Source organism: Misgurnus anguillicaudatus, chromosome 24 (assembly GCF_027580225.2).
Source record: "Misgurnus anguillicaudatus chromosome 24, ASM2758022v2, whole genome shotgun sequence".
In the NCBI taxonomy this organism is placed as follows: Eukaryota; Metazoa; Chordata; class Actinopteri; order Cypriniformes; family Cobitidae; genus Misgurnus; species Misgurnus anguillicaudatus.
In genome coordinates, this window is record NC_073360.2 from 43,032,367 (window position 1) to 43,047,824 (window position 15,458).

Consider the following 15,458-nt stretch of genomic DNA (forward strand, 5'->3'; position numbering starts at 1 on the left):
ACATACGTTTACATTTTTATACAGTTTTTACTATATACACATTTCCTGTATTTTCTAGATGTATTCTATTAAAGAGACTGAGAAACAATTATATACAGGTATGATCATTATAACCTTGCAAAAACAAATCTAATTGTGGCATGGTGGCCAAAGACTTTTGCACAGTATATACTATATATCCTAAAACTATACCGATGAACTTTATATTCTGCTGCTTTTTATAAAATTGCATCTTGCACAGCAGTAACAATAACTTCCTCATCAGATGATAAACTTCATGAAACAATCGAAGACTGTTTTAAACACTACAGATGGAAAAAGTGATAGATTTTTTGGCCTTAATGCATAACAAGCACAACTTGAAGAAGACACAGTGCTGAATCAACAATAAAACAATCAAATACATCTCTCAATGTTCATTTCTTAAGTGTGGATTTACAGTTACTGACTCACGATGTACAAACCCTAATTCCAAAAAAAGGTGAGACACAAAGAAATGTAAATAAAATTACAATGCAATCATTTTTAAATCTCATAAACCCAGAACCCAAAAAACAAATCAAATGTTATTTATCTGAGAAAATGGACATTTATAAGAATAAAAAAGTCAATTTAAATTTGATGGCAGCAACAGATCTGAATAAAGTTGGGACCGGGTCATGTTTACCTCTGTGTAGCATCTCCTCTTCTTTTAATAACAGTCTGTATACATCTGAGACACAATGGCATATAAATAGGGGAACTAATAAGGGGACAATAACATACAGGTGAGGAAACTAATCATACATAATAAGATAACAGGAGAGTAAAGTTAAGACTAAAGACAGGAGAGCACGTGCCACACATAACACATAGGTCACATGACTCGCCACACAAACACAGAACACGCATACGGGGGTGTCAGGATCCCGGCACCAGAAACAAGACTGAATACACTTAATAACATTTGGGATCCTGACACTTTGTATTCTGTTGTATTTGCCTTTTGTATTTGTTAAGATTTTCTTACTTTTTTCAGCATTTAAAGTGTGTGTGCCAAGGCCAAGATATCAAAGTCAGCAATGCAAAATAAGAGATCTTAATATATACTCATCAAATTCTCCCCAAACCAAACTTATCAAGCTGTGCTATGGTGACAGAAATCATTTCCACGCTCATATTTTTAACACAATCTTATTGGTAAACAGATAGTCCCGCCCCCAAATCATATCATTGGTTGAGAAGTGGAGAGCTCTAAAATAAACAGATAAATGTTGTGAGTCCCAGCGTTTTCTCTTCTCAGGACATTAAACTCTCAATAAGTGACTTATAAACCCTGTACATTAAACTGTCATACATGAGATAATGTTTGTAAGATCCATATTTAAAGTTTATTGTTAATTTATATAGTGTGCTTAAATCTGTGATTAATGAGCAAAAAGAATTTTTGTAATTTTTGTAAAACTTTTATTTTAAAGCTCCAATAACATAATTGGTCGAGTTGACTTAGTTTTTGAGAGAAAGAAAGATGGGAGCATCACATTTCTTTGACCTGTAACATTAGGTTTTTTTTCAGTAATTTTGATAATAAATACATTTAACATGAATTAAAGTAAATATATTCATGATGTTATTTCTTAAATGGGGTGGGGGGGTTCTGTTCATTTGGGTTTGTGTTAACAAAATCTGATTTTACATTTATAAATTTGTGTTGGATAAGCAACTTACAGTGCACTCACACTTTACTTTTTAATCTGTGTTTGTGTTCACTGGGATCAAACCGATGTCATTTACACTGCTTACACAAGACTCAAACAACTGAGCTACAGAAATTTCTGATGGTCATTGAGATGAAACTGCACACAGCATTAATGTTGTGCTGAACTTGAACACATTTCAGTTTAAGATGAAGTTAAAAACCCCAACAGTGTAGAAGAAGAGGAATCTTGTCAGTATTTACTTCAGTTTATGATCCTATGGGATTTCTTGCTCCTCTTACACTGACTGATAAATCGCTCTTATAGGAAATGTGTAGACAGAAGCTGAGTTAGGATGAGGATTTACCTCCAAGACTTCAAAGTCAGATTTGGATAAAGTCACAGATCAGAGGTAACACTTTATAATAACTGCACACTATGAAGCATTAGTAAAGCATTAGTTAAGCATTACTAAATTGTCAATTCTTCATTTATTAAACATTAATAGACATTAGTAAGTAGTTTATCAATGCTTTATTCTTGATTTATAAGCGTATATATGTGTTTAATAATTGTTTTTCATACTTTATTAATGATAAATTTATCATTTCTATAATAAGTATTACATTATTTACAGACCAGTTATTAAGATGTTGTCAGTGGTTCATAAGATCATTTAGGAAGTGTAAATAAATGATTAATAAACTATTTAAACATTAATTTATACATCTTATTATTTAGACATATATAGTAATAAGTTAGTCAGTGTGTAAATTAAATAAATGCTTAATTGACACATATTCCTACTGTATTCATTATTAATTCAGGTAGTTATAAAACATTTACAAGTGGTCAGTTAACTATTTTTGTGAGCTCATCTAAAGTGAGGACTATTTATGCTTTGTAAAGCTTTTATAAAGGAGATTTAAAGTCTCCGTTATCTTTTAAAAAGGAAACAAACACAACACAGAGTAATACAGAATATAAAACATATTTATTTCAAGATAACAAACTATTAGTGCTGTCAGTCAGTGATAGAAATGAAATCTTCAACATAATAAACATGTCAACAATCTGTTTATCAAATACACATGAGCTACAACAATACAAAAACACATTTAATCTATTTCCTCTGAATATTTGATGTCAATGTAAGAGATGAATGTATTGATATGTATGTAGTATAATATAATGACACACTGACAGTTTTATGAGTTCACACACAAACAGTAAGAAAATGAAGGTGATGCTTTATTTTAAAAGTCCTGGAGGTTGACAGTCGTGTAAATAAAGAGAAACAGCATCAATGTCAAAGCTCAACAGAGAGTTGTGTGAAGTGTCCATCAGATTTTAAGAGTTGACTTTCTCTTCTTTTTTCTAATCTTCATCTGTATCATTTATCATCTGTACTTTGTGTTTATCTGTTGTGTATAAATTGTGTTTGTGTTGTTATTTCTGTCTGTATTCTGATGATTTGTTAAATAATGCTTAAAACATTAAATAAAAGCCAAGTTGTTATAAAAAGAGTTTAAGATGAAGATCTAAGTCAAGTGTGCATAACTATAGAGGTGTCGGCCCATCAAACAAACCACATTAACAAACATCATATATAATGTGTAAGAAGAGTAAGATCACAGTATTAAATCCTGGAGTGAACAAACTCAACATCACAGTTAGTAAACAGACTCAGACATTGGATTGAATTCTTATTGTGTTGATCTGACAAAGCATCAAGCGTTGTTCATGTACACTTCATATTTTCTGTTTGTTGGGTTTAAAGGATACACAGCCTATAACAGCAGCAGATCAATTTATATTTATTTCTAATATTTATATTCTAGGATTTAAATTACACTGCATGAGTTTACTTTAAACATTTATTTAAATGAGCTCTACTCACCGTACTGTCTCTAGTTTATAATGTGGGTCATCTTTTAGATCAGAGATCATCTTTAATCCTGAAACTGTGAGATTATTCCCATCCAGATACAGATCTCTCAGGTGTGATGGGTTTGATCTCAGAGCTGAATTCAGAGCACCACAACCTTTATCTGTGATATTACAACTCCTCAACCTGTAGAGAACAGAACATTTATACAAATGATGCAAAACTACAAAGTTTGTAGACAAATATATTGTCACGCATCTGTATACACAAAAAGACAAAGGACAACTGGATACAAAATACACAGGAATCTTTATTAACAGGACAATGATGGCAACACACAGCATACACAAACGAGAACCGACATTCACTGGAGCACACAAGGGAAATATATACATGGAATAACAAGGAGGGAACAGGTGAGGACAATGATACTAATAAACTAAACAGGTGAACATTATTAAAAATAATGACAATGAACACAGTGATGATTGAACATAATGAAAACAAACAGTGTGCCCACCGCCCAAGGTGTGTCCCGCGCTTGTACTAAAACAACACTGTACGACAAAAAAAGTCAATAAACAGAAGGTGACTTGGATGGGAGGAGCCAGGGAGGGGCTTGAAGCAGAAGGTGTCTGGTGGAACGCCAGATGGAAAGCCCCAGGGAGGAGTCACCAGCAGGGAGCCAGGGTGGAGGGACCTCTGTCAACACCTTGGGGACAACGACGGGGAAGCCAGCATGGAGGGAGTGACGCTGGGCAGAGCCGAGCAGCCAGAGAGCCCGGGGGAGCCGAGAATCCGGAGGGCGTATTCACGGATAAGGAAGAAGGGATCTGGACCTCCTTGGCAGAGCCAAAGCAAGAGAACCCCCAGGTGACGTCCATGGGAAGAAGGAGCCCAAGCAAGCTGGCGGGAGGGATGGCTGTTAAAAAGGCTGGTGGAGGAACAGGACCCAATGGAGAAGACTGAAGGCGAGATGAGGGACAACTGGATACAAAATACACAGGAATCTTTATTAACAGGACGAGGATGGCAATACACAGACAAGAACCGACAATTACTGGAGCACACGAGGGAAATGTATTCATGAGAAAACATGAAGGGAACATGTGGGGACAATGATACTACTGAACTAAACACGTGTGCAAATGATTTAACAATAATGACAATGAACACAATGATGATTGAACATAATGAAAACTAACACAGAGAACCAGGCTTAACATATATAACATCCATCTCTTTATGTAATGTTACTCTATCAATCCCTCAGTAACTAAGACACTACGTACATTTACATGCAAATAATCTGTTTTTAATCATATTGATGGCTCAATCGTATTGAAAAGCCTTCATGTATACACCTTAATCAATACGATTACTATTTATTTTCAAAAGTAATTAGTTACTTTACTACTAACTTTACTACAGTAAGTTACTTTTTAAAAAAATACGATGCACAACCTGAATGCTACAGTATAAAGCAACAGGGCCCGGTTACATAAAGCACCTTAAGTGTAATTTTCCCTAAAGTTCACCCTTATGTTTCCCTTAAACTTAAGGGTGTTGCAAAACACCTTAAGTTTTTTCTGTTGCATCTCCATGGCAAGAATAGTATTTTATAACAACAAACCTTGGTCGCTGTCGTGACACATTTAATGATTACCCTTACCAAAGAGAACCATTTAAAGGATTATACTGTATGCAACATCTTTAAATTATTGTCTTACAGTAGGTAAGGGGAATTTACCCCTTAAGTGTCATACTTAAGGGAAAAACTTAAGGTGCTTTATGCAACCGGGCCAAGACCTTTCAGCCTAATTCTATTCTTTCTGCATATTCCATCATCTAAAATTGAATCAAAAGAAACATTCTCTGTTTTAACCTCTCGACGCGCACTTCGTGGGCGTGATGACGCTGTTTTTTTTAATGCTGCTAACAATATCTATATAGCCTACTGTCTACAAACAATTAATATACATTGGTAATACATCGTTTACAAGGTCTACAGGTTTAACATCAGTGTATGGTCTCTGTTTTGAGATACAGATGCTCTAGCATAATAAATGTAGTATTTTGTGACATAAGTCCAGATGACAACATCCAAAATATAAACGGGACTTCTTACCTTGGTATTAATATAACGATCGCGAGTCGAATCCAGTCTGTTTCACATGTGTGAATAACCCATGGAAAAACATCTAATAGAAATCATCAAAAGACCATTTTTGTCCACAAATGTGTATAATCCATAAAGTATAGATATATAGTCTGTTGTTTACATCAGATTTTGTGTGAACGTGTATGAGATGGAGCCGTAGCGGTCATGTCAGTTGGGGGTTCAGGGGTTGCTTGCTAGGTGTTTGCTCAGATTTGAGGTGGAATTTTTCACTGTAGATAAAAGTTTTATTCCCACACAGAGTGTACAGCGGACACTGATGTTTTTGTCAACTTTAACCGGGTTAAACTTGCTGCATAGTCTTGTTCTCTTCCGCGCTCCATGTTGTCTCTTCATGTTCAACACTACAGAGACTGACGGCGTGACACTCATAACGTCATTGTCACTCGACTTGCGTCACGACACAAGACTGTCTCACGAAACAAAGTCAAGGTTAAATAACGCAGTAACACAACCTGCTTACGGGGAAGTAACAGTAATCTAATTACTGTTTCTGCAATTGTAATCCCTTACTTTCTTGTTCCTTGAAAAAGTAATCTGATTACAGTAATACGTTATTTCTAACGCGTTACTGCCCATCACTGATTACAGGAGGAATATCAGCTGGAGATAACATAACTCTGATCTTACATTTAAAGATGTTACAGTGTTTAAAGATCAGTGTCAGTGTCAATGATGGATCAATGTTTTTAATCATCTTTATAAACACAACACCTAGAGAAGAAAAAACTCTTCATACACAATAATATCAGCGAAGATTTAAAACAAATCTTTTTGTTTCAAAGAAAACTAAGCAATGCACTGAACCGCCATGGCATCCATGCACGCTCACCACACAAGACTCCATTGCTGAACAAAAAGCATGTTGAGGCTTGGTTAAAGTTTGCGAAAGAGCATTTGGAGAAGCCTCTGGATTACTGGGAGACTATAGTATGGTATAGTATGAATTCAATATTTGTCTTAATGGCTACATATGGTGAACATTTTGTCATTTTTTTTTTCTTCTTTGTGTTGCTAGTATTTGCAACGCATGTTTTGTCAAACAGATAAGGATGAGTTCTTGATTTGCTGGTATTTTTTTCTATTTGCATGTGTTTTCTTTCGTTGCAGTGCAGTGAACCCTGTCGGCCACTGTAATTTTCATCTCCACAGATTGTGATGTAGTGAAACACTGCAGTACTTTGATGATGCATCGATGTCTCATTATAATTTATGAGACTGATCAGATATGTCATTGACTTTATATATCATTTACATTTTAGTGTGTGTTTCTTATTTATTAGAAAATATAAGAAATGTATATGTTTAACTAATCCTCAGTGCATGTGTGACTATCAGAGAGATGATCTTACTTCAGTATCTCCAGTTTACAGTCAGGATTCTTCAGTACATCAGAGATCAGCTTCACTCCTGAATCTCTTAGATTATTTTCAGACAGCTCCAGATCTCTCAGGTGTGATGGGTTTGATCTCAGAGCTGAAGACAGAGCAACACAACCTTCATCTGTGATATCACACTTACACAAGCTGTTGAGAACAGAGACACACAGTTTGTTCACACACAGATCAAATCTACAGTGAGTTGAATTTGTTTCTCTTCCTTAATAAATTTAGTGTTTATGGACATTTTCATTTTAGTTTCATTTATGGGTGTTTGTGTTTTATTGAAACACATCATTGAGATTTACATGGAAATAAACTGTTGATTCCTCTAATCACACATTTTAACATTTTCTCTTATGTTTCTCTTTCTGAATGATTTTTGCTTTTATAAACAAACATAATTCAATTTTAATGTTTTATTTATCAAAAGATGTGTCTTTCAGTAAGAGTTAAAATGTTGTGATGAATTTAGGGCTGTGGCGGTGGCAATGTACCAATTCACCACGGTGGTGCGGTGGTTATAGAATGTGTGTGGGAGGGTATGTGTATGCACGCACTGATGCTTAGCTTATATATAATGCATACATATATTTTAAAATATAAAAATGTAAACGAGGATCAGTTATACGTTTCTTAACAAACATGCGTGTTCATAAGCGCTGTATTTTTCCGCCTGTGGGTGTTCATCACAACGTCAAGCAATGCTTAGGTTACCTAGCAACAATGGCGCGGTCATGTTTTTTGTGTGATTTTAGATGGGAATTGTGAAGCATCGCATATGTGCTTGGCCATTTCTGCCACATCTGGGGCTGGGCTTGAGCACCCACCGGATCGTCACCTATGTGCGTGCTGTAGCACTTTCATATGTAAAACAACACTTGGTTCAACTGAGAAATCTTTTTGTGGTTATAATGTTTCCATCTGTGCTGAAAGTGAGTTTTGATAGCGCGTGTACTGGTAGCACAGATCGATACTTTTTCTTAACTGTGACAAAGAATATCTTGCCTCATTGTTGCCCCCAAGCAGCGGGTCATCACTGATATTAGTTGCCTCCCCTTGCAAATAGCACACTAACTCAGAGTCTGCTGGCCATTTGTGTTCACACGAACTTGAAGACATCTTGCTATGCAAGACTGTAATTCATATTTTTTTGTGACATGCACAACACTGTGGGTCCAACTTTACCACCGCGGGTCGAACTTCACGTGGTTGTGTGGTGGTTAACACAACAGTCACAGCCCTAAATGACTTCAGTTATCAAATCCATAACTTGGAATAAAAACCTATAAAACCATTACAGATGTTTTGATCTCTATATAGTCTCACTATAATCTATATGTGATTTCTGTTTGAGCATCAGATCACAATCTTACTGCAGTGTCTTCAGTTTACAGTCAGGGATCTTCAGTACATCAGCAATCAGCTTCACTCCTGAATCTCTTAGTTTATTCACAGACAGATACAGATGTGTCAGGTGTGATGGGTTTGATCTTAGAGCTGAAGTCAAAGCAACACAACCTTCATCTGTGATATCACACTTACACAAACTGTAGAAAATGGAGACAGACAGTTTATTCACACACAGATCAAATCTAAAGTGAGTTGAATTTGTTTCTCTTCCTGACATAATTTAGCTATTCAAGTCTTATCCTGGAGGGCCGGACCACTGCATAGTTTAGCTCCAACCCTAATCAAAACTTACCCACCTGTGATTGTCTTGTGATCATGAAGACCTTGATTAGCTTGCTTAGGTGTGTTTGATCAGGGTTGGAGCCAAACCATGCAGTGCCCCGGCCCTCCAGGGCAAGATTTGAATAGCCCTGATTTAGTGTTTATGGACATCTTAATTTTAGTTTCATTTATGTGTGTTCGTGTTTTACTGAAACAAATCAGTAAGATTTACAAGTAAATGAACTTAATCAATTTATGGTTATATGAAATGTGTGATTTATATTTTTTACACAGTAATGAAATCTTGAAATTGATTCTTCTCATCAGACATAACATTTTTACTTATGTTCTAATTTCTAAATGATTTTTGTTTGTTACTTTTTATCATCATAATTTAATTTTTATTTTTATGTTTTTGAATTTCTGTAACATTTAGCGCTGGGATGAACTAAAATCAAATGTTATCAAATCCATTACAAAGATTCAATTAAAATACTATAAATCCATTAACAGATGTTATGATCTCTATATAGTCTCAGTTTAATCTATATGTGATTTCTGTCTGAACATCAGATCACAATCTTACTTCAGTAACTTCAGTTTACAGTCAGGATTTTTCAGTACATCAGAGATTAGCCTCACTCCTGAATCTCTTAGTTTATTATCAGACAGATCCAGATCTCTCAGGTGTGATGGGTTTGATCTCAGAGCTGAAGTCAGAGCAAAACAACCTTCTTCTCTGATATTACACTTAAACAACCTGTAGAGAACAGAGATACAAATTTAAATTTCTCAGTTCACAACACACACATCAGATAAACATTGAATTTTTTTGTTAGTTTATTAGGGCCCAAGCACTGATGAGCAGGCCACACCCTGCAATGTAGGTACAAAATCTTATTGTTTTTGCTTTGTTTAATAACAATAGAGCCCGGACACCCTTAGAATTGTCCTTAACATTTATTAGGGCCAGAGCACAGAAGAGCAGGCCAGAATGGCCTGCACCGAAAAGTGCAAAGCCCTATTGTTTTCCTTAAAATGTATTTATTTATTTTTAAATGTTTGGGCACTTTGTGTCCCTTCATATGCTTAAAAACTCTTGAAATTTGACACAAACATCAAATCATCTGCCACTGGCAATGGGAAAGAGGGATGTATGACTGAAGAAATGTAGTGCACTTAATGCGAGATAGTGGTGTTACGTACTAACTTACATGTTTTTGAATGAATCTTTCAAGTGAACAACTTCGTGTTTTTAATATGCCCTCATTGGCCACAATAGCTTTAATGATTTGAATAAACTGAAACTGTCATTCATAGGACAGTGTCACCTGTCCGTATGTTAAAACAATGTAGTAGGGTATATTCAGGCATTAAGATGAATGTTAGAAGTGTCCCAATCAACCCGAATACAACCTACTGGACTGTAATTACTGGACTTTTCTTAAATATTAAGTTTATGACTTGATTTTTGTATATAAAAGAATATTATATCTTTATATCTATATTATACCGTTCCACCACATTCCAAAGATGCTCTATTGGGTTAAGATCTGGAGGCCATTTGAGTACAGTGAACTCATTTTCATGTTCAAGAAACCAGTCTGAGATGATTTGTGCTTTATGACACGGCACGTTATCCTGCTGGAAGTAGCCATCAGAGAATGGGTACACTGTGGTCATAAAGTGATGGTCATTGTCAGAAACAATACACAATGCTCAATTGGTACTAATGGGCCCAAAGTGTGCCAAGAAAATATCCCCCACACCATTACACCACCACCAGCAGCCTGAACCGTTGATACAAGGCAGGATGGATCCATGCTTTCATGTTGTTGACGCCAAATTCCGACTCTACCATCTGAATGTCGCAGCAGAAATCAAGACTTATCAGACCAGGCAACGTTTTTCCAACTTCTACTGTCCAATTTTGGTGAGCCTGTACAAATTGTAGCCTCAGTTTCCTGTTCTTAGCTGGCAGGAGTGACACCCGGTGGGGTCTTCTGCTGTTGTAGCCCATCTGCCTCAAGGTTCGACGTGTTGTGCGTTCATAGATGCTCTTCTGCATTCCTCGGTTGTAACGAGTGGTTATTTGAGTTACTGTTGCCTTCTATCAGCTCAAACCAGTTTAGCCATTCTCCTTTGACCTCTAGCATCAACAAGGCATTTGCACCCAAGGAACTGCCACTCACAGGATATTTTCTCTTTTTCTGACCATTCTTTGTTAACCCTTGAGATGCTTGTGCGTGAAAATCCCAGCAGATCAGCAGTTTCTGAAATATTCAGACCAGCCCGTTTGGCAACAACAACCATGCCACGTTCAGAATCACTTAAAACATCTGTCTTCCCCATTCTGACACTCGGTTTGAACTGCAGCAGATCGTATTGACCATGTCTACAATCCATAAATGCATTGAGTTGCTACCATATGATTGGCTGATTAGAAATTTGCATTAACGCACAGTTGGACAGGTGTACCTAATAAAGTGGCCGGTGAGTGTAGATTTTTGATCTCTCGAACGCTGTTGCCAAAGTTTACTTTTATTTCAGGCATATTTAAGGCTCTTGGTGTGCTTAGATTAACTTAAAATTTGACACATAAATCACAGTTGTCGGCTCTTAAGTGTGAACAAAATGATTAGACAAAGGCATGTATGCATGTTTTTTGCGTAGGCTTAATGTGTTTGGAGTGAATCAGAAGATTATGTACCTTTTCTATCAGTCTGCGGTTGAGAGCTTAGTACGATATGGAATTACAGCATGGTATGGTAACCTGACTGTCCAGTTAAAATCCAGGATTGGGAGATTGGTACATAAAAACTGTACAAGAGTTGTATGATGTATCGGTTTTAAATCACGCTAGGAAAATTGTTGCTGATGAGACATACATTTTACATAGAAACTTTCACTTAATGCCCTCTGGAAAACGTTATAGAGTCCCATTGTGTAAGTCTAACCGTCTTAAAAACTCATTTGTTCCCTCTGCAATTAGAATGCTGAATAGGGACAAAATAAATTTTTAAAACACGTTTTAGAGATTGTGTATGCGGTAACTAGTGTTATTTTGTGGATTTTGGTGTATATTGTAATTGGGTATTTAACCCGGTTTGTTCATTGTATGTTTTTGTATGGTTACATATGTTCGCACTGGCTGTGTTTTTGATGTCCAAGACAAATTTCTCAGAAATGAGACAATAAAGTATAAAGTAAAGTAAAGTAAAGTAAAGTAAAGTATGTAATTTAGTGGCTCACTAGTGCCCCTGTTTGTCTAAAATGTGTGGCTACTTTTACCTACAGTCCACAAATAGGTCAGTAACAACATAAAATAGTCCACTGATATTTACCGACTTGATATTTGTTTTCTGGGAGGCACCATGTAGTGATGAAAAGAATGTGTGAGGGTCTGCCATCGCTGCTTGCAGCTATATTTATTTATTGTTTTACAGTTGATTATAAATCCAAAAATATCAATAGTAATCACGCAGCAGTAAAACTGATCCTGAGTGAAATAATAAATCACATTATTAACTCAATCAATCAGATCTCTTCACTGTCTGTCTGTGATCTTCACTATTGATTTGAATATAATGATGTATTAATTTTAAATGTCTTCATGGTTCAGACTCTATATACCTGTGAAATATACTGTAGTTACTAAATAAACTCCAGTAAGATCACTCAGATCAACTGATATATCTGCTGCTACTTCACTGGATTTACATTTTAATAGACTTCTTGAATTAATAGACTTCTTCAGGTTGTTTATCAGACAACTATAATGCCCTACAAAGGCAAAAGGCAGTAATTTCGTTTTTTGGTCAAAATTACTTATTGATATTTTTTAGACATTCAAGACCTCCTTTATTATTTGCATTAGTATCTTGAGTAAATTTTATGTTTTTTTGAGAAAATAAAAATAAAGAAGAAATTAATTGACAACTGAAACTCACTATAAGTCTAAACTTTAAATTCATTTTTCTTAGTTTCATACTCTAGCGAGTTAAGGTCTTTTGCCTTTGTAGGGCAGTATAATGATATTCAACCTTATGAGTGTTGTACTAGGGCTGTGCCAAAAATCGCCTGCGATTCTCAAGCATGTTTCATCAGTAAAGCCGGTTCAGTAAATAAAAATAAATCGCCATCAGCTGCTTTCAGATGGAGCGCCATTTACTATACAGTGCTGTAATTCACAGAGAAGCTAGGCAAAATCGCATAGATTATCAGAGTCAATTTTGAACCCGATTTTTCCTAGTTTCTCTGTGAACTACAGCTCTGTGTAGTAAATGCCGCTCCATCTGAAACCAGCTGATGGCGATTTACTTTTAATCACCGAACCGGCTTTACTGATGAAACATGAATGAGAGCCCTATGTTGTACAAAGATCCTGAAACTGATAGTTTAAGCTGAAATTGTGTTTCTGTACCATCGGTGGGGTTTCGTATACTATTATTATAGTGTTAAATAGTTATTTAAGTCATTATTAGAAATTATCTTACTCCAGTATCTGTAGTTTGCAGTCAGGATTCTTCAGTACATCAGAGATCAGCTTCACTTCTGTATCTCCTACATTAATATAATTCAGTTTTGTCGCAAGTAAGGAGTTTGAAGTCAGAGCAACATCCCCTTCAGCTGTGATATTAAAACACCACAACCTGTAGAGAACAGAGACACAAACGTCAGTCTCTCAGATAACAACAAAAACTGACAGGAATCACATTAAAATCCAAAATAAAATAATAAACAAACAAACAAACAATCCATTTTTGATACATTTTAATTCTATGTTAAAAAAATTTTTTAATCTTACACTGACTATTTTTAATCAAATGTAAAACATCTTTAAGCCACCATTTGTAAAAGTAAGAGAGTTTACTTTAGTATCTTCAGTTTACAGTCAGGATTCTTCAGTACATCAGAAATAAACTTCACTCCTGAATCTCTTAGTTTATTATCAGACAGATTCAGATGTGTGAGGTGTGATGGGTTTGATCTCAGAGCTGAAGTCAGAGCAACACAACCTTCATCTGTAATATCACAACTACACAATCTGTAGAGATCAGAGACACACAGTGTGTTCAGACACAGATCAAATATACAATGAGTTGAATTTGTTTCTCTTCCTGTCATCATTTAGCGTTTATGGACATTTTTGTTTTAGTTTAATGTGTGTTTGTGATTTATTGAAACACATCAGTGAGATTTACAAGTAAATAAACTTCTTCAATTTATTTTTATATTAACTGTGTGATTTATATTTTTAAACAGTAATAATGGATTCCTCTCATTAGACATCACAACATTTTCACTTATGTTTTTATTTCTGAATGATTTTATTGTTTTACTTTATTCTCATCGTAATTCAATTGTAATGTTTTATGTTTGTGACTTTCAGTAAGAGTTAAAGTGTTATAATATAATCAGCTTCAGTTATCAAATACTTTACACAGAGATTAAAATAAACTTTAAATAGGCCCCGTTCTTTCTGTGTTTTGAAACTATGATTGTGTTTACAGTGCGCAATATAACGTGTTCATGTTTCACGTGTAAAAAAGTGGTATTTTTCACGCAGTTGACTTATCTGTATAGCACTGTTTTCTCTATCCTCGGCTGATGTCTTCCTTGTTCTATGAAGTCCCTCCTTCAGAAATACATATCAAGTTCTGATTGTGTAGTTTGTTTAGTGTGTTGTGATTCGATAGCAGCTTAGCTTGCCATTAGCTTAGCTGGCGACTGACATATTCCCATGGGTGGAGGTTAGTCAAAAACTGTTCTAGTGATGTCATTAAAGCAGGAAGTAGAAGGCTGTAGTCCAAACAGGCCGTTCGCTGTAGGCTTTGAAAGGCGAATTCTGTTAAAGAAAATATATCGCCTGGCAGTGAACTTTGAGCTTTATCATTTTACAGGTATTATTTATGCTATTATAGCAACATTACACACTAACTAGGGTTTAAAAATGGGATCAGAAAGAACATGACCTTTAACGTTTGAAGTGGAACAAAACCTTCTATATAAGATCATTTTAGGGTGTTTTTCAGACCTGTAGATCGATTGCTTTTTTCCGAAACCAGGGGTTAAATTGCTACAATGCTGCAATTTCATGTTGGGTCGGTTCGCATTCACAAGGCAATTTCCAAATTGACCAGACTTTGTAAATTTAAGTCACATGCGAGTAAACTCTCCTTTAATTGCTCAGAGTGCATCTTTTCAATTTAATATTATTTTATTTATATAACGCTTTTCACAATTGTTTAATTATTTTAAAGCAGCTTCACATTAATAAAAGCAGGAGAAAATACAGAAAAGTCGGTGTACAAGATAAGTAGCAGAGTACAGCGGCTAAAATAAATACACACACACACACACACACACACACACACACACACACACGGTTTTTAATGATGAATTCTGGTGAGCCATAACACACCATGTGCACTTGTTTCTTTAAAAAGAGCTTTAAATTGCTCTTCTTCACATAGGTTCATGGTAAGAATGTTGTCCCACCTAAGTTTTGATTCCGGCACAAACAATTGAAGTAAAATAACCACACATTCAAAAAAGCCACACAATAATCCTGTAAAGCTGCTGTTAGCCCATCCTGACGGACAACTTTGAGCGGAATCACAGAAAATAAAAAGATGCACTCTGACCAGTTTACTCACATG

General features: G+C 35.6%; 1 protein-coding gene across 1 annotated transcript in view; it reads right to left on the reverse strand.

The window, feature by feature from the left end:
• Window positions 1-15,458, reverse strand: part of LOC141361715 (NACHT, LRR and PYD domains-containing protein 3-like) — a 141,625-nt gene that overhangs the window by 113,172 nt on the left and 12,995 nt on the right. The window contains exons 9-11 of the mRNA XM_073863409.1: window positions 13,293-13,448; window positions 8,499-8,672; window positions 7,096-7,269 (exon numbers count right to left, since the gene is read on the reverse strand). Coding sequence (XP_073719510.1) covers window positions 7,096-7,269; window positions 8,499-8,672; window positions 13,293-13,448 — 504 coding nt within the window. The remainder of the gene's footprint in view (window positions 1-7,095; window positions 7,270-8,498; window positions 8,673-13,292; window positions 13,449-15,458) is intronic.